Raw genomic sequence first — 27614 nt, 5'->3', positions numbered from 1 at the left:
ATGGGAAATAAAGTGAGTATAAAATGAGTATAGAGAATTTAGTGCTAATAGAAGATGATCTGCCAGTCATTTAAATTATCAAACGCAAATGGCAACATTTTTATTAGCACTATAACTTTATTTTTAGGGAAAGTTGGATATACCTCCAGTTCCTTGTTGGAGTACAAATACAGTAATACTGGTACAGTACATTATAGTACGGACTGGGTGTTGTAACTGTAACTGAGTGTAAGCTGAGCACCACCTACAGAGCATATACTGTTATCACATGTCATCCCGTGGTGCAAGAGACCAGCAGTCGCTGTAAGAGCCACGAACTCATTTATATTTAAATAAACTCACTATCAGAAACACAAATCAACCTAAATAGAACAAACATAAGAATTTCATTTATTTAGGGTAAAATACATTCACACATACAAAGTGTCAAAGCTTTAAAAAGAGTCAAGTGACCTGATCATACACAGAACCTAAATGATGAGAGAAAAAGGTTAAAAACAGTTGCTGAAATGACCAGAGATTTATCAAGGTTAAAGTAAAACTATTAATTTGGAAAATGTTTGAGGAAATGCTCACAGACCACTCGGTTCTACAGGCAGGGAGTGGAGCTACTGCTGGGTTATTATGAGAACATTTATTCTCCATATTGGAACATTTAGCAGAATATTTATTGACAGCCCTAAAGAAATTTCATATGTTGCTTTATCGGTTGGGGTTAGTAAAGATTATAGTTCCAAGAAATGTAATTGCAGTACATGCAAAGTACACAAACTGTGCTTTGATACTTGGCATGTAATTGTGTCACTAATTAAAAAGCAAACCATGCAGTTGTACCATAAGTGCTACGTTTGTCTAGTTGTAATTATAAACCTACTGGCTCTACAGAGGGGAGTGTGTAATGAACAGGAGTGTGTTTGCCGGAGGCTCTTTCCTATCGGTTTATAGTGTAACTGGTCAGCCAGCCACCTCTCAGCTTTAGGAAGAATTAGGCAAAGCAGAATCTTTGCCAGGCAACCTGGCTTCATGTTACAGCTCTCGTCCCACCACCGAGACCCGAGCTCTAGCCTTTCCCAAAGGTGGACCTGCATCCAAAATGTCTACATAAGCTTTGTATCAATCTGTGTTTCTGTAAAGTGGTCGGCCAGTTAGTCCGGCCGGTCTTTGGCGTTGGCTAAGGGCTGCACTTGAAAATATTACGTACTTGAAATATTTCAAATAGTTTCAGTATTCATCAAATGTTTATTTAGGTTGAGCATTCAGGTATTTGTCTTTGATTTGTTATTACAAAACGTGGGTCAAAGTCAGGCAACGTAAGATGTTAATATGTCAAGACAAATAAATCGCATGCAGTCAATATCTGTACCATTTACACCGAGGATCTTCTCCTCTATCAGCCACCTCTCAAATACAATCAAACTCTGTGGGAAACACTGACTCATTTGTTGAGTGTACATTTTTAATCATTCACTGCTTGCATTCGTTATCCAGTGTACCACCACAGAGGATTCTGCTCCACTTCTCCTTTCCATATTCTGCCCTTTGTGCTTAAGCAGAGAGTTTGGACCGGCTTACAGCAGTCTGGCTAAGAGCCTGTGTTTGCTGAAGAAAGCTGCAAAATGGCAGCCGGGAGGAAATGAGAAACATGCACACCCGTCTCCTTGTCTCTGTTGTTGGTAATATCCCACATTACGTTTGGTTTTTGGCCTACGGCAAACACGCAAGTGTGCATGAAGGCCGGCAGGGGTAATAAAAAATGGGTTTGAAGGAACCACGATCTTAAACCGATATACATTAGGCCTATAGACTTAAACATTAGAACAATAGATCCCTATTTAAAAAATCAAAACAGTCCAAACCTTTTTTGATTGTTCATCTGTTTCTAGTCTTCCATTGTTGTCCAAAGACAATGAAAAACACATCAGACAAAATATGTGCTGGAGAAATTTTAAACGGCCCTAAAAGCTCTAATTTTCAATCACTGTGTGCAGTGGTCTGAAGTAAAGCCAGTCAGCCACCGGCGGGATGGGATTGGTGCAGTTATGCTGCCTCAGATCATGTGTTATTTTCTATAGCTGTAAAATCTTAAAGGTCGATGGAATGGACACATGGACTGTTAGTGTGCACATGTACACTGCATGCAGTACAAATAAAGCAAGTGAACAAAGCAAGCTTTGCCACCAAAGGGGCCTCAGATCTGTTTTTATGATGCACGTGTGATGCAGTGGATGCTTCTATTTAAATCAGTCTAGTCGACACTGCACATATGTCAACTTGTGTGTCATGTTATACAGTATGTGCATCAGTAAAACCTAAAGCCCATTTTTCCACTTCAAGTCTCTTATTGTATGTATATAAAAGGCTCCACAGAAAGGAACAGAACCAATTCATTTCTTTCAGAAACAGAATGAACATGTCACATATTACACAGCTTCTCTTCTGTCAATGCTACATACTACTGAACTCAGCCTGCAGTCAGACGGATAAAAAGAGAAATCTCTTTTTTGGGTGGTGGTGTTTGAGTTGTGGATAGTAGCTTTGTCTGTAAAGTGGGATCCTCTGTGTTCGCTCTTTTAAACCCGAACACAAGGTTCCAGACACAACAAGTCTGTCTATGGATACGGTTTGATATGTCAGCTAGAAGGTCCCCAGTTTGAATCTACGATTGTTCTGCCTGTGTGTGTGTGTGTGTGTGTGTGTGTGTGTGTGTGTGTGTGTGTGTGTGTGTGTGTGTGTGTGTGTGTGTGTGTGTGTGTGTGTGTGTGTGTGTGTGTGTGTGTGTGTATGCGTTTCCTCCCACGGTCCAAAGACTTGCATGTTAATGATGAATGTGATTTTAAATTGTGTGTAGGTGTGAATGTGAGTGCGACTGGATTTTGTCCTTTGTATGTTTCTGGACTGGCAACCTGTCGCGTCCCCCCATGACCCTACATAGGATAAGTGATGGATCACAATACAACTACGTTTACAGCCATGACTTTTTTTCTCTTTTTCTCTTTTAATGAAAACGAATGTGAAATGTCGATAACAATTAACGTGTGAAGAATAGAGAAATAAAGGGTAGAAGACTAAAAAGAGACACAGCCACATCTTCACAGCTGTGGAAGGAGAAGCTACTTATACAAATTAAGAAGTAGTGGTCCTGAAATTGAACTCTGCAGATGTTTTGGACATGTCTTCACTAGTTTCAATAAAGAACTGTTTGCTAGAAAGATTAGAGGAAAAACCAGTTAAACAGTTCCAGATTGTCCAATGTGTTCCCTCCATCTGTTTAGAAGAATTCAATGATAAACTGTATCAAAAGCGGCCAAAACTGAAAGTGAATGATTTCAGTTAGTCTAATATCAGAAACTTTTCCAACTCACTGCTGTTTCCCATCTTCCTGTTGTATCTGCTACAACCCACTAATAATCAGAGAATCCCCCTTTTCATGCTCATAGTTGATCTTTACACACTTTCTCTCTATCACACAACAACCAGTGTAGTTTTCATTTAGCATGTAGGAGACTTCCTGTAACTGTCGTTGTCATTTTACTTGTTAAGAATCAGTTGCCGTGTAGATTGAGGCCAGTAAAAATACACCCAGCTGTATCCTATAGGATATTGACCCCTGTCCTCCCCCCTCTCGATAGTGAACTTTAAACAGTTGCAGTTAGTGTCTTTTGTCTCCTCCCAGTTCTCTGGAGCCTTGTCAGCCCCTATGGTCCCCAACCGTCTGACCCCAGGAGCAGACTCCTTCCAAAAACAGCCTCCACATTTTCACTTTACCTGGTGTAGATGCCCACACATCCAAAGGTGGATTTCCTCTGTCAGCCTTTTTCCGCGCTCGCTGATGCTTTAATCTCACTTCCCCAGTGACTTCATTTCATTAACGTGAACTCATGATCCAGATGTGCAAATTCATTGAAGTTGTGGAGTTCTAAACCTGGTCCTTTGTTTTTCCAGGTCTTTAAAGGTGAATTTCAGCTCCCAGATTTCCTAAAAGAACAATCACAGGTACAGTAACATTTCTGCCTGTTGTTGAGTTTTTTTTTTTAGCCTTTTAGAGTCAGATTTTGAGTTGAGCAATCTGCAGCTCAGTGGAAGATCGTGTTTTAGACGTGTTTCATCAGCTCACAGTTTCTTATCTCTTTTTTTTTTTTCTGGTCTCAGATTCTTGGTTTGGGTCTTTAGTGGTTATTTTGTTTCTCTTTGTGTTGTCTTTTTTGTCTTGGTTTAAAAGTCTGGTGTTGGCTAAAGGGCACAGCTGCCCTCTTCTGGTAGTTATCTGCACCTACATCTGCTTTCTCCACCTTTTTGTTCTAAAAGAGGAAGAAACTAAATGCATTAGAGTGAATGAGTCAGCTGACTGGCATCTCCGTGGGGGGTGAAGTATTCTGGTGTCTCCAGACAATGTGTCACAGAGCTATGAGCTGATGCTTAAACTTCTTCTGTCTGTACCTCCACATAGATCCAGAAGTCTGCAGAGAGACCCAACCCCAGTTAGGACCAGAGGGGGTGTCCTCTCCACACACAGGTACAGTACAGCTGGATACTTTTATGGCCATCAGTGTGAGGACTTTCTCTAATGCTAACACTAAACTCTAGACCCAAGTCTTCACCATCAAACAGGCCCTTAAGGGTTATGAGGAAGTGAGGGCAAAGCTCTCCACGACAAAATGTCCTCACTTCAGTGGTATAGAATTCAAAGTGGTCCTAACTTTGGTAGCCACAGCACAGCACAGGTCCTACTGATCACATCTTCATCCCATCACTTCTTACCCAGCTGTTTGTCCTTAGCTGGTCACTAGACCAGACTCTAGTGAAGCAGCTCAGTGACTACAGGTCAGACTGGGGCTGTACTGGGCAGCTCCCAGGTGAAAAAGAGCCGGGCCCCCCGGTGAATATATAAAGGTTTGAAGTCAATGTAATGTAGCAGTAAAAGCAGGTACGACTTTGAACTCTGCTTCGAATAAAAACCTTTTTAAAAAAAATAAAACTCCATTCAAAATCTTTATCCTATTTTCATGCTTTGATTCTGTAAATATTGATCATTTTCAAAGTGTCTCTGACTGAGCTTCCTAACCGACGTTGTAATGTCATGTTTCAGTCGATGACTCGGTGCAGCAGAACAAAACATCATTGCCTCATCCATGTAACCGTGTGTGTTGAGTCTCCGCACATCTCAGCAAGTGACGAGTTGGAGATCGCGGGGTGTCACCACTCATCTGTGGACAACTCTTGGCCTTCAGTGTTGTACTGTAGAAAACCACCACAGAATGTCTGCTGATTGTTACATTGGTGTTGCATCACGCTCATTGATTTTTAGAAATCATTACTGCCTATTTAGAAACAAAACTCTGTGATTCTGTTGTAAGAAACTGCAGTGACCTAAAAATCACAAGTATTTATGAAAGGAAATTTAGCTTTTGGAAGATGCAATACCTATTTTTTTTTTTTTTTCCTTTTCACGCCTTTTGTTTTGTGCAATGTCATCGGTACTGATCTGTTGGAAGTATCTACAGTGATAAAACAGTGCTTTTTGTACAGATGTGTCTTTCTTCTTGTTTTGTGCAACATTGTCTTTCAGTAAAATCCCATTGGATGTCAGAGATCACCAACATCCTGTAGTGATCAAAGTGATCGGTGGATGTGAGGGCTTTTAAAGTTGCCATTAATACATAACATCTATATGTAACAGCTTTAATAAAATAGAAATAATCACTCATTTTAGTTTAGCGCTACCATTTGCAACTTTTATGGGCCACCGGTGTTATGAAGCATCTAATCCATCACCAAGGGTGTCAAACCCTGTGGCATCTCATAGACAGAATCTCTGGTGAGATATGAATATTTCACTTTTTTTTTTTTTTTTTTCCCATAGTGCTGTTCTGTGACTCAGGCTCAATACAGCATTACAACATAAAACAAAGTTTTAAGAATCATTTACAGGCCACTCTGCCCTGAGCATCACCTTTAGCTACTTGCTCCATTTTAAAATAATCTTATGGCCAATTATCCTCGCAAGGGACGGAGTTGCACCTCTGCCCGCTTGAATCGAGTGTTTGGAGTTGAAATTTGTAGTTATTGTATCAGAATTTGTGGCATTTCTCACTCTAAACACTTAATAGTATATAAACACATCATATACAGTTTATTATAACTAAAAGGTTCAAGTTTAAGTGATATTTACTTTAATACAACCCCAATTCCAAAAAAGTGATGGATCTCAACAACCCATATTTTATTAACAAAATAATATAAAGATCGTCCCAGATGTTTAAACTGAGACATTTTTGCCATTTCATTTTAATTTTGATGGCAGCAACACATCTCAAAAAAGTTGAAACGGTGACATTTAAAATTGTGTATCCTCCTCTCTTCTTTTAACAACCGTCTATAAACGTCAGGGAAGTGAGGAGATTGTAGCTGCTCATCAGCCCTCAGACTGTTTTAAATGAGCTTTGGCTCAGAGAAAGCTGCAGCATTTCTGGATCATGTTCACAAATGGCGGCTTCTTGTAGACTGTACAGTGAGCTGTGTTCACAGACAGTGGTTTCAGGAAGTGATGTCCAGTAGAGAATCAGGCCTGTTTTTAATGCAGTGCTGCCTCAGGGCCTGAAGATCACACATTAGTTCTGATTCCCCCTAATTTTCTGACTCTTTTGATAATATTATACACTGTAGATGGTGGGATCTTCTAAGTCTTCCGTTTCTGAAATTGTTCCACAATTCTTAGATACAGGTTGTCACAGATTAGTGAGCCTCTGCTCAGCTTTACATCTGAGAGGCTCTGCCTTTCTGCAATGCTCCTTTTATAGCCATAAATGTTACTGACTTGTTGCCAATTAACCCAATTAGTTGTCAAATGCTGCTCCAAATGACTTTTCCAGCCATTTGTTCCTTCTGTTCCAACTTTTTTTTGATGTGATTTGCAAATCATTGCATTGTTTTTATTTATGTTTTACACATCGTCCGAAGTTTGTTGGAATTTGAGTCGTACATTCCAGCTGTGCCACTACTCTAGACTTGCTCCTGACTCCAGCAAACTCAAATCAGGACAGATCTACCTTTATCACAGGCTTTGTACATGTTCATTTATTTTGGGGAACATAATAAACAATGTCAATTAGAACAGCTAGAGCTCCTGTCATGTAGAACACCACCTATTGAAGAGGGAAATGAAAGTCAGAGCATCACACCGATGGACAACCTCTTATTTAATAATACATTACATTCAAGGCAAATGACACAACCTTGCCAATACATACTGAGCGATGCAATCATTGGCTCCTCTCTAAATAAATAGAAATTTGAACTCTTAAAGTCAGTGCACAACATAGAGAAAGAACACTTAACAGTCAACGTGTAACACAGTCTGCACACATTCTGCATTTCTGCACAACATCCACCTAGTGCTGCTAAAACCAACATAAAAAATAGATCTCAAAATAAGTTTTATATATGTTCTGACTGTCTTCATAGAAATATTGGGCTTTTGGTTGATATTTACAGCAATATAGACTTTGATGAGTTCTCAAACGACATAAAATGCACAGTAGTTAAAGAATCCAAGATCACCATTTCCAAAAATATTTTACACACATAGTAAACAGTCAGTTTTCAAGATGCAATTGCACATGTCATCATGCCACAGAGGGGGCTGTTTCAAGGCTTTGGTACACAATGTCCTGATTGGAAGAAGAAGCTCTGCTACGGGCCCCAGTTTCCCCCACCGACTCTCCTCTGTCACCATGGCAGCAGGGCAGGGGAACGGCAGAGTCCGTAGCAAGGTACATCCACACCACCTGGGATGAAACTAGCGAATCAGAGAGCCAGATGACTACAGTACACTTCAGGATTGGGGAAGACTCTTGGCACTTGAATCACAGGTGCAGGTCCGTGCTGGATGACCAATTGTATGCAGCCATGTGGGACATTTTAAGGAGACATGGAAGGTGAAGATAAAGAGTCACACTGACAAAAGGAACTGGAAACAGTATCAAAAATGTCCCCGATTCACAAATGTGAATGTGCTGTTAATATGAAGCCAAAACCAACCTAATACTGATTGACTGAACACTGGAGAAATGTTTGGCATTAAAAGCAGCTTTTCTCAGGTAGTTTTTAAAGGTGGGACCACAGATGTGTTATTTTAGAGCTACTCTGTCCAAGCATGACTTTCTTATCAGAGGCTGGAATTGAGTCTGGAGGAGAATTGGGTTCCACACGGACAATTGCAGCCACCTTTTCCTGAGAGCACAGCTGAAAAGTCTGCAGATCACTATGCATGTCTGACTTCAGTTTGAAAGGAAAACTCATTCAAATGTTGACCTGGTGAGTGTCAGCGCACACCACAAGTGTCTGATCATGTAGTGTGTCTGTCAAAACCTAATATTCCATTTTCACAGAGCTCTATTGTGTCCTCAAACTATTACTATACCAGCGTAACATAAAGCCACAGTGTTACACTGGGCAACATGGTCATTAGATTGAAGAGAGAGAGAGAGAGAGAAAGAGGGGGAGGGAGAGATCCACACACACACACACACACTCACTCACTGAAATAATACAATCCCCAGGCCCCTAACTCTGAACCATCAAACAGCCATTTGAAGTTGGACGGACCAGAAAAATGTCCTTACTTAACCACAATGTCCTTTCTCTATTAGGAAAATACTTTTTTTGGTCCTCACTACGTAGCAAGACACACCCAGTGGTTAGTTCACTACACATTGTGTCCTCGGTTCTTCAGTCAGGGTAAAGACTTTGGTTTTGGTCTTTTGATGGATTTAGTGTCAGTAAGAAAATTACAGAATCATTTCCAGCCTAAGTCTTACAGGATAATTTGCCCCTCGACACTCGTGAACGTTATCACGTAAACCTTCTTTTCATTTCATTCAAAACTATAATACATTCATTTTTTGTAAATTAACTTTGGCTCAAAAGGTCAAATTTCAGCACATGTATCTCAAATGCAAGAATATGGTTTAAAATGCTCATTAAACGGTGGAACTACAAAAGAGTCGAGGGTTACGCAGAGAGAACAGCCTGTGTGTGCTTGTGCTTTTCTGTTTTGGAAAAAGAAAGAAACATGCGTTTAACCACTGACTGACATGCTGAGAAAAGTTGGCTGCAATTCATCCTGAGTGTCTCCACAGTTTGGCCTCTGATCGTGTCTCCGGCCAAGACTGGAGTGGCCTTCACAGACACCAAGAAGGGAACCCTCACAAGAAAGTGCAACTAAGTACTGGTTCTAATAAAGGCAACATTTGTGTGATAATGATCTCCTGGGGGGGGGGGAGCACATGCTTGTCATAGAAAACACTCAAAAGGTAGTTGGCACAGTCCATTTGGTCACTAATGAAAACATCTTCGTGGCTAAGTCTTCTGGTCCTCTGACCATGTTGCGTCCTCTGCTGGCAGCGTGCGGAGGAATGTCAAACACTGAACGCTTCAGTCTCCTTGACTGACATCCAATATGTTCTCTTTCTGTCAAGGAGACGGGTGAGACTCTAGAACTTTGTCGTATTGTTAGAGCCAATATGGAGTGTGTGTGTGTGTGTGTGTGTGTGTGTGTGTGCGTGTGTGTGTTTTCATGCACGCACACAACCTTTGCAGGACTGGGGAGACTCAATGTGTTCACAGTGTGATCAAAGTTACAAGCATGCAGACAAATCCACATGTCCGAACAGACACCATGGGCATTCAAGGGACGTCAAGGGAAATGTAAACACACAGTGGACAGGACGGCCGGAGCGCGTCCTGTCCACTCACAGAGCCTTTATCTGGATGGGGACGAGGCCTGAAGCCCCTGGACCTGATCTGGGTAGATGGAGGCCTGGAAACACTTTGACTGTGAGGGGATGAGGAGGAGCTGGGCGTCCTGCAGGGATGGACACTCCCAATCCTCCTCCTCATCCTCGTTTTCCTCCTTTTGCTGTGCGGTCACTTGTTGTCCATCAGAGATTGGACTCTGTGCACCAGCTCGCGCGCTATCTTCAAGATGTGCTGAACATCATGTCGCTCTGCCATCTCTGTGGGTCAAACACACAGTTTGTAGAAGAGCTACAGACATTTTCTTCAACAGGTCAACAGATTGTACACTTACATACAAATCATTGCTGCAGAGGACATATAGTCCCTTCCATAAGTATTGGGACAGCAAGGAAGGTTCAATGGTTTTTACTGTGCTCTGAAGACAACTAGGTCAAGATGTAGATTTCGAACTTTCATCTGGTGATATTTACATCTTGCTAGCTTAACCAACATAGAAGATAGAACATAGCATCTTTGAATCAGATGCAAAAATATAGGAACAGATCATTGTGAAATAAATTAAAGGGAAAAAAATAGCTGCATTAAGTGTCTTGTTTACGGTAAGTACATCAATCTTTTGGCTTGCTGACATGAAATGATTAGTTTCTTCTTTTGATTTGCTTTTTCAGGCTTTTACAGCATCATCCTGCAGCTGTTGTTTGTTTTGGGGAGTTTCTCCTTTTTGCCCCTCGGCAGCAGGTCAAATCCATATTCAACGGAGTCAAGGTCGGGTTTTTAACTGGGTCAATCTAAAAGCTTCCACTTTGTCCCTTTGTCGAGTTGACATCATCTCGCTGTAGATGAGGCTCCTCCCAAGTTGTTTTGATGCTTTGTATTGGCAAGAATCTGTTATTACAGTATAGTGATCTATACTTATATAGATTATAGATTATAGTGATCTATAAGGTTCTGTAAGCAAAGCAATTGAAATATATCTATATTTTTTGGCCCTTCGGTTTATCCCGTGAGTTCAGGGTCCCCACAGCGGATCATTTGTCCGCATGTTGATTTGGCACAGTATTTACGCTGGATGCTCTTCCTGATCCAACCCTCCCACATTTGTACCAGGCTTGCAGCTGGGGATGGAAATGGACCTTTGGGGGTTTAGTGTTTTTGCCCAGGGACACTTCAACATGTGATCAGGAAGAGCGGGGCGTGGACCTTCAACCCTATGGTCAGTTGGCAGCCACTCTACCAACTGAGCCACTGCTGATCATCAGTAAACAGCAGTGAGTCTGTTCCAGAAGCTTCCATGCAGCACAAACCATGACACCACCTCCACTGTGCTTCACAGATGAGCTTGTATAATCCTTTCTTCCTGTCATAGACAGCTCGCTGCTCTTCATGTCAATTTATTCTTTAAAAACAAATGTCATCTTTGCAGATAAAACCCAAGGTCAAATCCAACAGTTATCGAGTGATACTTAATGTCTGGACAACCAATCTCCCAGAACACAGCTGGGTGACACCTGTCAGTAAGTTACAGTACAGAAACTTTAGGTCATCGGATACAAAAGATGCTATGTTCTATGTTGGTACACAATGAGGTGTAAATACCATCACAGAAAAAAGAAAAAGAAACTTCTGTCTCTTCAACTGTGGTTGTGCAAAAATGAAATAAACTTTTTCCAAGTCACTACTTTTGTTTGCTGCCTAATGCTCATTAAGGATCATTTGTAGATGTGCTTTTTGTAGGTTTGAACATTTAAGCTGTCAGCTGGTCCTAAACTTTTAGTGGGACATAACTTTACCTCTGACAGACGAGCGTCTTCACTAGTGAAGTACTTGCACTTTAGTACGTTAAGTAGATTTTATTTACATTTTACAGCATGTACTTTGTACTTTAGCCGAATCCTTTCATTTAAATAAACTGGTTAGAGATAAGCAGTTTACCAAAATGTACTCGCTCTCACACACACACACACACACACACACACACACACACACACACGCCCTCCGTGTGAAATGGCGATTCCTGTGAAAGAATTGTGAAAGAGGTTCACGTGTACATTTCTTACCGTTAAAGAACTTGATAATGTCGGTGAAGTCCATGTTATTGTCCATGATGATCTCCCGGTAAACTGTGACCAGGGCCAAGGCGAGGAAGAGCACAAAGTGCTGCGAGGAAATTTTGGGAGCCACCCAGATCACCTCCCAGACTGCAAACACATCTTCATACAGCAGCTCTGCATACAGACACACACATATGCACGAGATGTTAAGATCATGTCTACATGGCATCTAAAAAAGGTTTTGGTGTCCCAACAATTTCATAGATGACAAAATCGATACAAACGCAGGTTAGTGGCAACAGCTCGGTTGTATATGCAGCCACACTGAGATGTAAAGTGAACAATCCCAGCTTGGTCAGAGTGAGAGCAGGGAGGGAAATAGTGAGTGACTGAAGAGAGCAGCAGCATTGGCAAGAACAAATCCTTAGGTCAAAGAAATCCAACATCTCTCGGATCTTTCAGTCACACAGCTGCAAAGAAACACGGTGACACCTGATTGATTTTGTATGAATACAACTGCTCCTCTGTGACCTCTTTGCTCTGCAGGTGTGTGTGTGACCCACAGTCAGACAGATGCACAGACCTGAAACTGGACGATCGTAACGTTAAATGCAGAGCAATGACAATAACTGTCACAACTGCTGTTAAACTTGCATAATCAAAACTAAAATATGTTGACGGGATGTTTGAAGTCTAACAAAGTTTTAAAACAGAAATTTTAAACTTGCTTTTACAATTGAGTTAAAAAAATAAACAATATTTCTGGAAATAGCATAGTTAAACATTGTCTTTCATAAGTCTGTTCTGTCTACAGCCTGTTAGAAGAGGAACATCCCAGGAGGCTTTAATTGACGTCCCCAGTGAGACATACAGGACAAATTCCTTGTGTGCAGTAAATACGTCTCATTGATACTCACCTTGTTTTACTCAAGCTTTAGAGGGAATTGAGCAACAGAAAGTGGCGACGAGAATTAATAACCAAAACCTTTTGTGTGTAAGAGCCAAACCTCTATCATCCTCTTGTCACTGAGGAAACGGACTCTGTCTGAAATGCTGCAACTTGGTAAGTGGCTTGTTTCATAGTCAAAGCACTTAAGTTGCAGTAATCGTTGTCCATCACTGCTCCCTGCTGCTGCAGATATTATTTATTACACACCACAGTAAAATGATCACTTTTAGCCTAATTTTATTCCATAAATAGTCCAGCTGGGAGTAAGATTACAGAGGAAAGCACATGCTTATACTCTGGATCTGTATTATTATGAGCTGTTTAATACAAATGTCTTTGTGTTACAATGGTTTCACACCTGCTGACTGATTTGAAATCTTTGTCAATTTTTCGACCGTGAACCAGCCACGAGCTTCTCCTGACCTTTGGGGCAGGCTAAGGTTTCAGTAAACACAGGTCGGTGGGAGCTGGTTTCTCACCTCTTTTGAAGTCCAGCAGGAACCAGCGGTAGCAGAAGTAGAAGTGAGTGTAATCTCCATTCTGCTGCATCAGTTCGAACAGCTCTGAGTCCAGGATCTGACCACAGAGAGAGTGGGGACACTGTCAGACACAATCTGTTTGTGTTTTCGAGTCTTAGGGACGTTCATTTACATCATACCATTATTTAAACCCTTATTCATCACAGACCCCATCATAACACAAACCTAAAGCTGCTTCTAATCCTCCAACTGGACACATCCTCACAACAACAGGATCACGCTCTCAAATTTTCCCCACACAGAAAGATACATACCGATTTATGAAGATTTGTAAAACACACACGTGAGCACACACACACACACACACACACATTTATCACCTGGATCAGTGACCTCATGTTGGCAAAGTGTGTGTCCATGGCTCCACCATTAGGGAAGTTCTGACTCATCCTCTTCATTAGCTGAGTGAAACAGCTGTACGCCAGGCACTCTGACACACACACACACACACACACACACACACACACACACACACACACACACACACACACACACACACGGTTAAAATAAAAGTGCTGCTTTGTAGTTTTTGACAAATGAAATAATGTTTCTCTATTTCTTTTGCTTTTTATTCTGCGTTTGTTGCAGCGTTTGTAGTAACAAAACTTGCAAATGCACAGTTCATGTGATTATTTAGGAAAGAAAATCTACTTCAGCAAACTGTGAGCACACGCAAACCTTTTCCTTGTGTATTTCACTGCTGTATATGTTAACTGCACATGGCTCACGTGCGGTACACTGCTCATACATATGTAATACGATGCTGACAGCTGGGACTGGCCCCAGCCCCCTGTGGCCCTCAGCAGGATTAGTTGTAGACATAATGAATCGAAGCATTTATTGATCCTTGCTTCTTACCATCATCTAGGATGACCATGAGTGGAGCGAGCAGGTCACACATGCCCTGTACGTAGCCCATCTCTAAATGTTCCCACACGTAACTGGAGGTGGGAAGATGACAGAGAGAGAACTCATTGTGCTGTTACTGAGGTTATATGGAAGAAAACTAAAAATATTCACTCAAGTACAGTTAAATACATTTATAAAGAAAGTTTCCTTCCTACTAATCCTCCTACTCTACTTGCACATTTTGCTCCTCTATATTTTCAGGCAGCAGTATGTTGCTTTACTCACACCTTCTTCAGATTTTACACATTTTACTGCAATACAAATACAATTTAAAATACTAGTGTATATGGAAACATAAAAGAATTTCGATTTAATATACAGTGTTAGATAAAACTGCTGTTTTATATATATGTTATATATGTTATATACAAGTATTAACAGTGTAATTCAAATAAATCTATCTTATAGTTTCCCAAAAAATACTTGATTCTCTGAGATTTGAAATGCAGGGTTTTTATTTGGATTTTCATGTCATTCCTTTTTTCCTCAAGCAGCACTGAGTGGCTGTGGCCACCTGAGGGCAGTGGCAACACAACTCTAAGATGTTACAACCTTTGCAGTTGGTTTTCTCAACGTGGAGTTGTTGATTCTGGAAACATGGTGGACGCAGATGAATCCAACATTCACTTTGAGCTCAGGTTTGTTTTGCACAATTGAGCAGGTGGTGAACAGCTTTAAACAAAGGATCTGAGTTCTTCCACACACCTGCACATGATGTTGCGTAGTTTCTCTAGGTTGGTTGTGGTAAAGTAATAATAGTTGCGGTCGCAGCGTTGCACATCCTTGTCTATTCTGTGGAGGTTCAGAGCCACTGTGTCCAGCAGTTCCATCTGTACAAAGGGAAAGTTGCTATCAATCGACTTTCTTTTTTTTCGTATTTAGATGTGTTACGTCACTCAGGTGAACAGACTGTGTTTACCGTATAAGAGGAGAGTGATGGTGACAGCCCCTCAGTAGCTGCTCCATTGATCACCAGTTTGTCCAGCTGACTACACAGTCTGTCCTCAGTCAGTGAGTCCTGATGCCCCCCCAGCACACTCGAAGTCCTCCCCTCCTCCCCCACTCCCCCTTCCTCCTCTGTGCTCTGCCCATCGTCTATACTTGACAGTATCTGGGAGTGAGCAGAGGTCACTGAGTAGTTCCTGGAGGAAGGGAGACCTGAGTCGGGGGAGTCAAACTCCACCATAGGTCGCTCCTCTGGTGGAAGGGCAGCAGGGGGCATCAGGGTGGTCATGGTGGGAGTGCTGTCCTCTCCACTGGGGGTCTCCTGGCTCCCTGCATCTGGCTCATCCACCGACATAAACACCTAAAGATGCAGGTTATGGCACTAAAGTTAAAGATCCATTTTGATCTGTCAGTTATAAACTGTAATTATATCAAATAGCAACAGAACTTCATGTTAGAATATTAGGTAGAATTTTACACCTGGAAGGAAACAAGATTCATATAAAATGATCATATTTCACCCACAAAGTGAATAAAGTTAAAGAGGTCAGGGGCGACTGTGGCGCAGGAGGTAATCCTGCAGTTGGTGGTTCAATCCCCGGCTCCTCCAGTCACATGTCTAAGTGTCCTTGAGCAAGACACTGAACCCCAACTTAGTTGCATAGCAGCTCCCCCATCAGTGTGTGAGTGTGTGTGTGATTGTGAGTGTGAATGGGTGAATAAGAAGCAGTGTAAAGTGCTTTGAGTGACAATAGGTAGAAAAGCTATATAAGTTCAGAACATTTACCATATTTACTTTTTTGTTTTTTTTACTTAGTACATCACTGTGGTGATGTTCAGTATCAACATTTCCACAATCCAAGCTCATTGTATGTAGCAGAGATTACTTTATTGCTAATTACTTCTGGTTTTGGATTTTTGCATCTTTTGATGGTTATTTTGTGCGATTTAACAGAGCTCTGTGGAACTAATATTAACTTCAGAGGTTCTGGCCCATAGACTCCTTGATGGTCCATTGAGCCTGTAGCAGGCCCGTTCAGTAATCTATCCATGCAGAAGATAGACTATAACCTACTGGTGCAGTCCTGGTATAGGTGATAAGTAACATTAAGAGCTTAAACTATATGTCTGCACAAATATGCAGACAGTCTATTAGTGTTATTTTGGAGATTGTGCCGCTCCAGGACTAAACTTCATGTTCGGAGAAAAAACATTTTCATTTGCATTTCATCATGTGGCAGATACTTTTAGTTAGCTGGGAGTAAACACAGGAGCATTGCAAATATTGTCCCCCGGCTTTGAAGCTGCGTGTCTTCCAGTGTGCAGCTACTGGTTCTACCAACCTGCCCAATGTTCCGTTGTTGCTTTTTATTGCTCTGTTCTTTTCTCTCTCCACTTTCAACTCACCCCAACCGGTCGAGGCAGGTGACCACCCACCCTGATCCTGGTTCTGCTGGAGGTTTCTTGCGTTAAAGGGAGTTTTTTTCTCTCCATGGCTGCCTAGGTGTTGCTCCAGGGGGAATTGTTGGGATTTCTCTACATATCTGTATGGTCTTGACTTTATTCTGTAAACTGCCTTGAGATGACTTTGTTGTGAATTGGTGCTATATAAATAAAGTTGAATATGAATTGAATAGTATAGAACTATGAAACAGCTATTGGAAAGTAAAAAGTAAAGCTATCATAATTTGTTTTATAGGTAGTATTGTATATTTAATATCAAAGTACCTGCATAATAGTGACTAGACTTTGTGGTCTATCTTTATACACATTTCCTTATAATAAGTATCTTGCACAATGTTGGATGCTGAATGTCCCATTGTGTCTTCACCTCGTTGCTGAGCGTGGAGTCTCTGTGCACAAGCCTCAGGACGTGGCTGTCAATGCTGCTGCCTGAGGAGAGCTTGGCGAAGATGGCCGAATGCATCTCCTTCTCCCTCTGCTTGACGATCACCTCACAGGCCTTCCACTCCCGCATCACCTGCTGGTAACGCTCACTGATCTTTGCATCAATCTGCACAGGAAACCAGAAGAATGAAAGATCATCAACATTACCGCTCATACAAATTCCCAATGTGATACATGTGTGTGACTGTGTCGTACCTGACTCATGTCCTTTTTGCCCATTCCAAACTTATAGTGTCCCAGCAAGAAAGGCCAGACTTCCTTCCTGATTTCATGCTGCACTCCACCATAATAAACCAGCCTCAGCAGCTCCAGCTCCTTATAGTTCTACAAACACACACACATAGACAGAGAAGCAATAACAGAAATGAAAACCAGCCAGGGGAAGAGAAGTGACAGGAAGAGGAAGCCTGTTGTTAGTGAATATGATCCATCCTGAGGAGGACATTTGTACTCAGAAGATAAAGAACATGGATATGAATAGAATGTGAATTAGTAATGATTAGTAACTCTGTTGGAGGTGATGAATGATTACAGTGGCTGCTTTAAGATAAATCACTCTGTCGTTACATTTTCATCAGAATGAAGGAGAGAGTGGAGAGGTCTCTGACTTCATATTAATATAAAACACATCAAAAGAGGATTTACTATCAAATATAGGAGAAGTGGACAGAATAATATAGAAACAATGGGGTTACTGTAGCTCAGTTCCTGTATAATGTTATAAAGACATACTGAGCAGTAGGTGGAATATATAATATAATGGATTGACTGTGCACGTTATGATTCAACACACACACACACACACAGACAAATGTTACACAATAAGTCATACTGCTACACATTAACCTCACCAATAGTATATACGGGAGTTTAACAACTTTACACTTACTAACTTAAATACTGTGTGCTGCTTACACCTTAAGTTTCAGTAATATTGATGCCAAATAAATTATAATTTGTAAGGGTGGAAACACTGCTAATTGTCCTTTGCTCCTATTTAGGCTGAAACTACTTTACGTAGCTAATGCTAACATAAGACTCAAAATCCATCCACTCTGCTCCTCTCCCTGCTCTGCTATGCTCCACACAGCCATTTAGGTATCTGTCATTATTAATCACTTACAATAAAGAAGACCCTGCAAAACTTCCTAATCAAGCAGGAGTAGATGATGGTCAGAGGTTTTAGAGCAACATATGCTCCCATCCAGACAATGTCTCTTTCAGGGGAGGCCTTGCATATTTCAGCAAGACAATGCTTAACCACATACTGCATCAATCACAACACCATGGCTTCGCAGGAGAAGAGTCCGGCTGCTGAACTGAACTGCCTGCAGTCCAGACCTTTCACCAATAGGAAACAAGAAATCCGGCGACAAAGGCCCAGGACTGTTGAGCAGCTAGAATCCTGCATCAGACAAGACTGGGACAACATTCCTCTCCTAAAACTCCAGTAACTGGTCTCCTCACTTCCCAGACGTTTATAGACAGTTGTTAAATAAAGAGGGGAGGATACACAATGGTCAACATCACCCTGTTTCAACTTTTTTGAAATGTGTTGCTGCCATCAAATTCAAAATGAACTAATATTTTTCATGAAATGGTCAAATCTTTTAGGCTTCTTAATCTATTTATCTCATTTAATAAAATGCCCCCACACAGCAGGACGATCAATAGCAATAACTAAATGATGACTTTTGATTTTGTGTCTCAGTGAGCGGTGGGAAGGTGATTAAGACTTTTGTTGTCATGATTCCTGTACTGTCTGACCCACCTTACAGTCTTTCTGGTACTTGCTCCACACCTCTTTGCTGAGGCCTCCGGACGCCTCACAGGGTCTGTCTGGAGGGACGATGTTGTGGTTGACCAGAGCTGACAGATGAGTCCGCACAGTGGACAGGTGTCGACAGTAGGCCAGCCCTGGTGAACAGATGAGACAGACACAAACACAGTTGAGACCAAGCAGCAGCAAAGCCAATACCAGTTAGGAGTAGAATTACTGTACATTGTGGAGATACAGAATCCGAATTTGTCAGGGGAGCACAATATTCAGCAGAACAAAAATAAAATTTGACAAAAATAATTTACAACTGCATTTCATTTTTATATTGTTATATCAAACTCAATTACAGAGTTAACTCTTTATATTACAATAATGTCCACTGAGGCAGTGACAAAAAATAACTACTCAGCAATTTATTACGCTTTTTATTACATGATTCATCTATTCAGATGAATATTTCATTACAGTTGACAAACTTATGACTTTATCTTGCAGCAGCTTTGGCTGCATAGAGCAATCCATTACTTTTTAAATGACTTTTAAATTGCTTTTAAATTGTGCACTCAACTCGTTTCTGCCGTTTGAGCGTCTTTACAAGTTGCTGTTGGAATAAGCAAACACATCATGTTGCTGTTGTCTAAAGGAAAATACACTCACCAGCCACTTTAATAGGTACACGATTACAGCAACTGCTTGTTAACGCAAATATCTAATCAGCCAATAACATGGCAACAATAAAGTGCTGAGTGTCAAACACAGCATCAAAATTGGGAAGAAATATGATTTAAGTGACTTTGAACGTGACATAGTTGTTGGTGCCAAATAGACTGGTCCAAGTATTTCAGAAACTGCTGATCTACTTGGATTTCACGCACAACCTACTCTTGGTTGGAGAATGGCTTAAAGAATAGGAAATATATAATGAGCAGCAATTCTCTCCTTGTTGATGACAGAGGTCAGTGGTTGGAAACTAGTCGGAGCTGACAGAAAGACAACAGTACTTGGGCCACTGCTGTCAGCTTAGAAAAATCTGAAAAACATGTTTCCTGGTCGGATGAGTCTCGATTTCTGCTTTGACATTTGGATGGTAGTGTCAGAATCTAGCATTGATCGAACCTGTGAACAAGTGAGCATTGTTTAAATACCACAGTCTACCTGAGCATTGTTGCTGACCATGTCCATCCCTTTATGACCACAGTGTACCCATCATCTGATGGCTAACTCCACCAGGAGGACACACCATGTCTAAAGCTAAAGCTAAAGTCCTCTGAAACATTCACAATGTACTCAAATGGACTCCATAGTCAGATCTCAATCCAAGCGAGGACCTTCAGGATGGGATAAAACTGAAGCTTTGCATCCTGGATGTGGAACTGACAAATTTGCAGCAAATGCGTAATGATATCATGTCAATATTGGCCAGAAGAAATCATTCCACCAGTGTTTTTTTGGTTAATATGCTACACAAAACTACACAATCTTTGAATTAAGAACATAGCAAGACATATATTTGTGAGGAGTGTGCAGTGGGAACAATGATGTACTTACATCCATAAAAAGCTCTGGAGACTATTTGCCTCTTCATGTTCTGGCAGAGCATCTTCAGAGGAACACTGGTGGGGAAAAGTCACGTATTATCACCAAGTTACTGCAAAAGCTGGATCAAAGAGTATTTAATAAACCAGGCACAACAATGGCTCTTCCTCTATTCCTAATGGACAGACAGAGAAAAAGAGTGAATTCTATCAGTTTTTAGGTTCCAGCTTGTTCTCAGTATGTGAGCACTTATTGTTTTCAAATTGCTGCAACAGTCACACAGGCTTCATTCCCATTACAAATAAACTGGCCGAAACCTGATCATTTTTTGTCCCAACTCACCTAGATGATTGACACATGAAGTCAAGTTTTTTTTTACAGGTAACTCACATCCAGACTCTGACAATGTGATCTCTATCGCAACGGTCAGATCAGCTGTGTGCATGAACAAACTGCGTGTCAACATCAGTCAGTGCCTGCATCTCACAGTTCAATAAAAAACACAGAGGACAACAGTGCTGAGTGGACACATTTGTTGGACACGTTCCTCCAAGACCCTGCATCTCCCTCATTTTTGCTATTTTACGCATGTGGTCCATGTTTCAGTTAAGTCTCCTTATGTGAAACAGGTCAGGACCACAAACGCATTGAAACTGCAGTTGGATTTATATCACTTACAAACAGAAGACCTGGCAGGTCACTGTAGCCATTGTCTCAACTAGATTCAGTCATTGCTTCTAATGTGTGTAAACATGATTCAACAATTATGATTTTTGAGTGCATACGTGTGAATGTCTGAAGGGTCATGGATGCAGGTACAGCCAGCTGGGTAATCGAATGACAGGTTGCTACCAGCTGTGGAGCATGACTGACACAGGGACTCCTGAGTGGTTACTTCAGCCTGTTGCCAAGACGACGGGCTTCCTCCAAAACCCTGCATCTCCATCATTTCCCCGTGGTCTAAACCATAGAGAGCGAAAATGAGAAGAAAGAGAGAGGTGTGAGTGCTGTGACACTGCTGTTTTCCTGTGTTCCACTCTGCTGCTTTTTATACCTTACATATTATGACAGAGGTCCCTCAGCTCAACCATTAATACACCTTTGCATGTATTGTTCTTTGTTATATATGAGATCAAGATGTGAATAGATGGATGGAAAAATGCACTCTCATGTTACATGTGAGAGCTGGAAAAACAAGTGCAAGAGAGCAAACCAAAAGTGGTGGGGACAGATGAGGAAGCCGTAACGGTGCTGAGGAAGAGACAGGCAGAGAGGATGCAGGGAAGCCATGCTGGATCACTTGATTCAGAGGGGGAGGCAGAGGAGACAGCTCCAGACAAACAGGAGAGAGGAGGAAGTGGTAGAGGAGGAAGAGAGGAAGTGAAGGAGCTGGAAGAGGAGGAGAGGCAGTGGCAAGGCTGAAGCTCAGGCCATGCAGGATGCAAAAAGCCAGAACAAGACAAGAGACACCAAAAGAAATTATCTCACAAACAACCCAAATAACAAATGGAGTAAAAAGGCACAGAGGGGAGGGAAAAAAATCAAAATCAAAACTGAAACATTAAATAAATGCTCTTCACCTTAATTCTTCAGGTTGGAGCTGATGACCTGTCATAAATATGAAGCTGTGCTTGGGTTGTTCAACAACCGCCCCCCCCCCCAAAAAAAAAAAACAAACAAACAAACAAAAAAAAACAATTTAAACAAAAAGGCAAACAGAAATAATGCTGGAGCGAGACCAACATTTGGCCTCCCTCCTCTTTTACTTTAGGACTAATATATCATCGACAACTGCTTTTGGGCTCAGATATGCAACCCCGCTCACATAAGGACTCCACGTCTCTACTACTGCGGAACCCCACAGGACCGTAATGAGAGGAGTGGAGGAGGGGGCAAAGGCAGGGGGGGGGGAAGGGTGGCGGAGTTAGTGAAGAATTACAGTGAACAGCATCGCAGCAAACTGCACAAACACAGGAGAAAACAACCGAGGAAGTCAGAAAAGAGAAGAAGAGAAACGAAACAGAGGAGCAGACTGTGAGAAAGGATTTTCCATCACAAATAACACAGAGTCGTTCTTTCAAAAACAAGGAAACGGGTGCATATTTCCCATGCAAAAAACTGTCAAGCATGTTGCAAGTGACAAATGAAAGGACAAAAAGAAGGAAACAGGATTAAGTCAAATTAAACAAGTGCAAAAATAAATTAATAAATAAAGCAAATTATCAATGAATCTTGGCCACAACAGCATAAACCCAACAGTGCTGAGGCATTTAGGAGCTACACCCTCTCAGAGGTTGGAGCACTGCAACAGTCACAAAGGCCTTGACCTAGATGAGGACATTTCAACCTGGGATGAAACCAGCTAGGAGATGTGTTCAGTCAAGCTTCATCTGACAGTGTGTGTTTGCATAAGGATCCCTGGCAAGCAAGTGGGTTAAATCATGTGGCTGTGCAGTGGGAGGAAAGACGAGAGACCAAGACAGTGATAATAGGCAGGAAAGGGGGGTAGGGGGAGTGTGTCAGCAGAGGCTCTGCCATTCACTTTATATTTGCTGATATCTGTGTCAAGGCACATGTTCTAGACAGGATCTTATGCGATTAAGCTCGGTAAGCTCCTAAATTCCAGTGCTCATTCCTCTGAGAGCGAGTATATTCAGACCACAGCCAGAGAGGTCGAGTAAATGTCCAGCAGTTGGAACAGGAACAGGCTACTAGTTGCTGAGACAGTGCCTCTGGAGTCGACCGCAAATCAAGGGATTCTGTAGCTGTTGTTTCAAGACTTCTCGTCTTGTTTGTGCTGCTCCTCTTCCTATTTTCTTACAGCTTTAGGAAATAATCCACTTCCATCACGTGTCGTTTATGCTGCTTAAGTTTCATGTGCACAAACGGAGACTGGGAAACGTTTATTGCTGCACTCAGGTTAAATTTGACATTAGGGTTTAATGGTAGGAGCCTTTTTTTGATATACACGTGTAATACACACGTCTGGCTGTAGTTGTTAGTAATGTAGATGCTCTGCTGCTAATGTTAGCATTTCTATAGCTAATATATGTAACTCATTAGCATAAAACAAATCGACACCCCCAGCCTACACCACACCGTTGGGCTTGGCCTCAGGCAGCACACACACACAGGCGCACGAGCAGGTGGAAGTAGGGTTGGGAGGAAAGGGTGGGGAGGAGGCAGGGAGAGGCTCGGGTGAGGTCTGGGGGGTGGGGGGTTAAGGTGATAAAAACCTTTCATGACATTAGGGTCTGTGAGGTTCCGCGAGCAGATCATTGAAATCATAGCATGGAGCCTATCTTCTTCTTCCTCATCATCGTCCAGCGAGGGAGCGCGGCTGCCCGTGGTGTGGTGGTAGTTTATGGTGACTGCTTGCACCAGTGGGACAACAGAGAACACAGTTAGAAAGTGCTGCCCTGCCGGCCTGAACGCAAGCACACGTGAGAAAGAAAGCACACTACAGCTGGACGCTGTAAACACACAATAGGAAGATACATGTTCAACTATTAATAAGAAAAAAGCAATCAGATGACAGAGAGTTTAATACATGTGTGCAGCCGTGGGAATACAACATGTTACTCACTGGCATCGTAGCGGTATCCTGGGTAGACAATGCGAAATACATAGTCAGCAGCTGTCTGCTCCTCACCATTCCTGTCCTGGTCAATGAGTCTGGCAGTACTGCTCCTCTTCCTCAGTTTAGGGAAAACTTTTCCCTGCAAGACATAACCACACGCACGCACACACATTTACCAGTAAACCAACTAACGTTAGTAAAGAATAACCCTTTAAAGCTGCGCTGCACTTCTTTCTGACGTTTGCTGTAAACTAAATGTGAGCTTCAGACAGTCACTGACACTGTCATAACATTGTCCTCAGTTGCCAGTTTATTAGGAACACCAAACTGTGCAGCCAAAGGCCATTTTGCAATGTTTTTGTCCATCTTGTTTTAATCACTGGCAGTAGTTTGAGAAAGACTATGAAAGTATAACCGTTTAATAGCACCACAAGCATCAGCGGATCATAAAGTTGTGTCAACAAATGTCTACTTTGCAAATTGTTGTACTTTTTTAATTTTATTGTATGTAGTTTGCTCTGTTGTCACCCACCCATCCCATCATTTACATTATTATGTTCACTATCTCAGCTAATGCAACAGTTAATAATAGCTTGAAGGCTCTGAGCTAGAAGTGTAGAACAGCTGTGTGCTCACATACTGACTGAAAGCTAAGAGCTGCCACCAATGACTGTCTCCATATTAGGATTAAAACTAAGAAAATGAGAAAAAAGTGCTTTAAATACCCTGTTTAATAACACGGACCACACATATTAATGGAACCCTACCCACCATCCCATCCAAATCACACCCTCTCTGTAAGATAACATAACAGGAAGACAAAGTCCTGCAGATGCTTGATTTTTTGTGTGTCGAAAGTGCAGATGTCAAACCCTATCAGTTTGGATCGGCCAAGTAAAACCAGAGTTATGATAAATGGTTGAAACCTCGACTCCAGAGGGTTACATTTAGAAGTGAATACACTGCAGCCCTAACAGGGGGGACACACCTTGCCTTTCTGGGACCAAAGGGGTGGCTCCAGCTGGCCCCGTGGTGAAAGGCCTGTTTCCAGACAGGACAGAAAGGCCAGGAGGTGTCCACCAGGAGGGAAATGGAGGGGCGGACGCTGGATGCCATCCTGACTGACCAGAACCAGCGTACCACCAGAGTCAGCTAGAAAATGGTGAAAAAACTCATATTCATCAAACAGCCTGGTAGCAGTGAGATAGGAACAGAAAATAGAACAGAATGTCACAGGTATAAAATGTGACATAACCACATAAAACAGTGACTTTATCAATTTTCCATTTGCCTAATATGGCTTTAATTAATCTACATGCCTTTAAACTTGCCTCTGACTTATTATAACTCAACAATAATAACTATAAAAACTTCTCTGACCCCATAATACAATATTTCTCTGCTTCCATCTGAAAAACTCCTCCAGATTACATCACCCGGAGGAGTTTTTCATCATTAGGAGTTAGGATGTCATCTGGGGGAGCTGTGGATAAGCAGGTCAACCATGACTTTTTTTTTTTGTTTTTCCTTTCGGCTTATCCCCTGAGTTCAGGGTCGACTGTTATTCTGTCCATTAACAACCATGCTGCACTTTATCAGGCCAATGCACCGTCCACAGTCATAGACACCTTTTTAGATCTGTCCTAGTTCTGACCACAAAAAGACCACTTCCTAAAGCTCTTTAACTAATGGAAAAAAGTCTTTGTTCACTGCACAAATGTCCTCACATGTGTATAGAAAGCTGGTCTGAGGCTTCAGCAGACTGAGTTTCATACATCAATGAATATTTCTAACGTTAAAGCCTTTTTAGTTTGGAAGTCCCTCATAGTGTTTCCCCACTAAGTTGATGTCAAATCAAGTGAAATTATTTCTCCTTTTACACACTAAGGAAATTCAGGGTGATTCACATCCATCTAAAACAAATTAAATATCATTATGTCATCATATAAAATCTCCCGTCTGCCCTTACATCGGAAAAAAGCCTTTACAGAGAGGAACAACATTAAGACACCCAAGGAAGAGAAGCACCTAAACCTAGCATGGCAAATCCTGTTTCAATGTTCATGTGGGCATCTAGTGTCCACGATCCTAAAATGAGGAGGATAATTCAGTGGGAATATCTAATTTTTAACGGGAACGATCTGCATGAACTGTTTACTTACGGCGTTGGTGACAGTGGATGCAGACTATCTGCCGCAGTGGAACAGTCAGTGCATAGTCCCAGTAGATACTAAGAGGATAAAGAAAAATGAAACAGAAAATGTGTTTTGGATTAGTAAGATGTGGTGGAAAACAGATTTGACAGACGTTTTCTTGAAAAATCCCCACTACATTTTACAATATACATTCATGACAGGGGTGTGTTGGTTACCTCTTTTCCAGGTCACAGTCTCCCAATGTGCCATTGATGAGCTGGTTGGGTGTCCACTTCAGGGTCAGGTTATCCCCTGCTTGGTGCAGTGACAAGTATCCTCGCAACACCTCCATGTCCTTCTTCTGGAGTGGGAGAAAGACGGAGGAGGCAGGACATACAGTAGTGTAAGACATGAGTTGCAAAGTTTTCATGTCTGGAGCAGAAGAGAGAGAGAACTCAAAACTTTTTTGTCCTAAAACCTGGTGTGAGTACTTACAGATATGCAGTAAGTCTGGCATAATGGGACTTTTTCTGTGTTTTATCTGCCTGTCAATCTGCATTCACAGCATGAAGGTATACACATCTAAGGACAAATGATTTCTAACCCAAAGAATTTTTAAAACTAATCTGATCTTTGTTCGGTTCAGTAGTGAGGAAAAACTATTTTATCAGTACGTTAGTTCTCCACATTTAGTATTTTATTAGGGAAACTTTAGCCAAGTCTGAATGTTGTGCACTTCATGATCAATCTCAAAAGGCATTGGGCGTTTTTAAGAAAAGCATTCACAGCTTTAGCCTGCTCCAGTTATGATAAAGTCAGACTTTAACCAGGGATCACTGAATGTCTTTAGTCAAATTTCCTCTGCAATTGAGTAACTGTCAAGCTAAAGTTTATAAGGTTCCTTGCAGTAGTACTGGAGGCCAGACTTATGCCATCTAGAGTAACAATATGGTTGGACATAATGGTTTGGGCCCAAATACTATGACTTCAGTTTTGTCTGAGTTTAGAAGCAAAAAATTGTGGGACACCCAGGTCTTTTATGTCTTATAGGCTTGAAGCTTGATTACCTAATTTTTTTCATTTGGTTCAGTAGATAGTTACACCTCGGTATCATCAGCATAGCAATGGAAATTTATGTGTTTTCTAATAATGTTGCCTAAAGGAGACATATATATAAAGTAAGAAGTATTGGTCCTAACACAGAGCCTTGTGGAACTCCATAGCTAACCTTTGTGTGCATGGAGGATTCATCATTAAATGTTTTAGTTCTGTGTGGAATCCATTTTTGCAGTAAGTACGGCTCAGAATCGTCTTGGTTAAGGCTCTATAAGCTTATCTCATTCTTCCTGACAGAAAGTGTCTGTGAACTGCTACCTTCAGATCTCTCCACAGATGTTCTGTAGGGTCTAAATCTGGGGTTTGGTTGGACCACTGAAGAACGAGTCAGAGACTTGTCTATCTGTCTCCCTCTCTCTGTCCCTTTCTGCAGGTGTCCCCAGCTTGGAGCTATGTGTCTTCCAACGTGC

At 41.6% G+C, this 27614-nt stretch overlaps 2 protein-coding genes across 7 annotated transcripts in view; one reads left to right on the top strand and one right to left on the bottom strand.

The window, feature by feature from the left end:
• tpst1 (tyrosylprotein sulfotransferase 1) overlaps positions 1–6969 on the top strand; it is a 50291-nt gene extending 43322 nt beyond the window's left edge. The window contains exons 4-6 of one of the 2 annotated variants that reach the window (XM_067506997.1): positions 3943–3993; positions 4448–4513; positions 5087–6969. In XM_067506997.1, the coding sequence (XP_067363098.1) occupies positions 3943–3993; positions 4448–4483 (87 nt within the window). In that variant the 3' untranslated portion in view covers positions 4484–4513; positions 5087–6969. The remainder of the gene's footprint in view (positions 1–3942; positions 3994–4447; positions 4514–5086) is intronic. The other variant, XM_067506998.1, reaches the window with a different exon arrangement.
• A 210-nt stretch (positions 6970–7179) lies between these two features.
• The window catches only part of sgsm2 (small G protein signaling modulator 2), an 88953-nt gene continuing 68518 nt past the window's right edge, over positions 7180–27614 (bottom strand). For 2 of the 5 annotated variants that reach the window (XM_067506995.1, XM_067506992.1), the window contains 17 exons: positions 26325–26449; positions 26116–26183; positions 24942–25105; positions 23960–24092; positions 23610–23747; positions 21159–21333; positions 20386–20450; positions 18829–18974; positions 17253–17381; positions 16981–17163; positions 15124–15510; positions 14910–15034; positions 14154–14236; positions 13616–13725; positions 13236–13332; positions 11814–11981; positions 7180–10013 (listed from right to left, as the gene is read on the bottom strand). In XM_067506995.1, coding sequence (XP_067363096.1) covers positions 9925–10013; positions 11814–11981; positions 13236–13332; positions 13616–13725; positions 14154–14236; positions 14910–15034; positions 15124–15510; positions 16981–17163; positions 17253–17381; positions 18829–18974; positions 20386–20450; positions 21159–21333; positions 23610–23747; positions 23960–24092; positions 24942–25105; positions 26116–26183; positions 26325–26449 — 2385 coding nt within the window. In that variant the 3' untranslated portion in view covers positions 7180–9924. The remainder of the gene's footprint in view (positions 10014–11813; positions 11982–13235; positions 13333–13615; positions 13726–14153; positions 14237–14909; positions 15035–15123; positions 15511–16980; positions 17164–17252; positions 17382–18828; positions 18975–20385; positions 20451–21158; positions 21334–23609; positions 23748–23959; positions 24093–24941; positions 25106–26115; positions 26184–26324; positions 26450–27614) is intronic. The other 3 variants (XM_067506994.1, XM_067506993.1, XM_067506996.1) reach the window with 3 other exon arrangements.

The sequence above is a fragment of the Channa argus genome, chromosome 6 (genome assembly GCF_033026475.1).
Source record: "Channa argus isolate prfri chromosome 6, Channa argus male v1.0, whole genome shotgun sequence".
Classification (NCBI taxonomy): domain Eukaryota; kingdom Metazoa; phylum Chordata; class Actinopteri; order Anabantiformes; family Channidae; genus Channa; species Channa argus.
The sequence above is the reverse complement of the archived record's forward strand: the minus strand, read 5'-3'. Positions and strand labels throughout refer to the sequence as shown.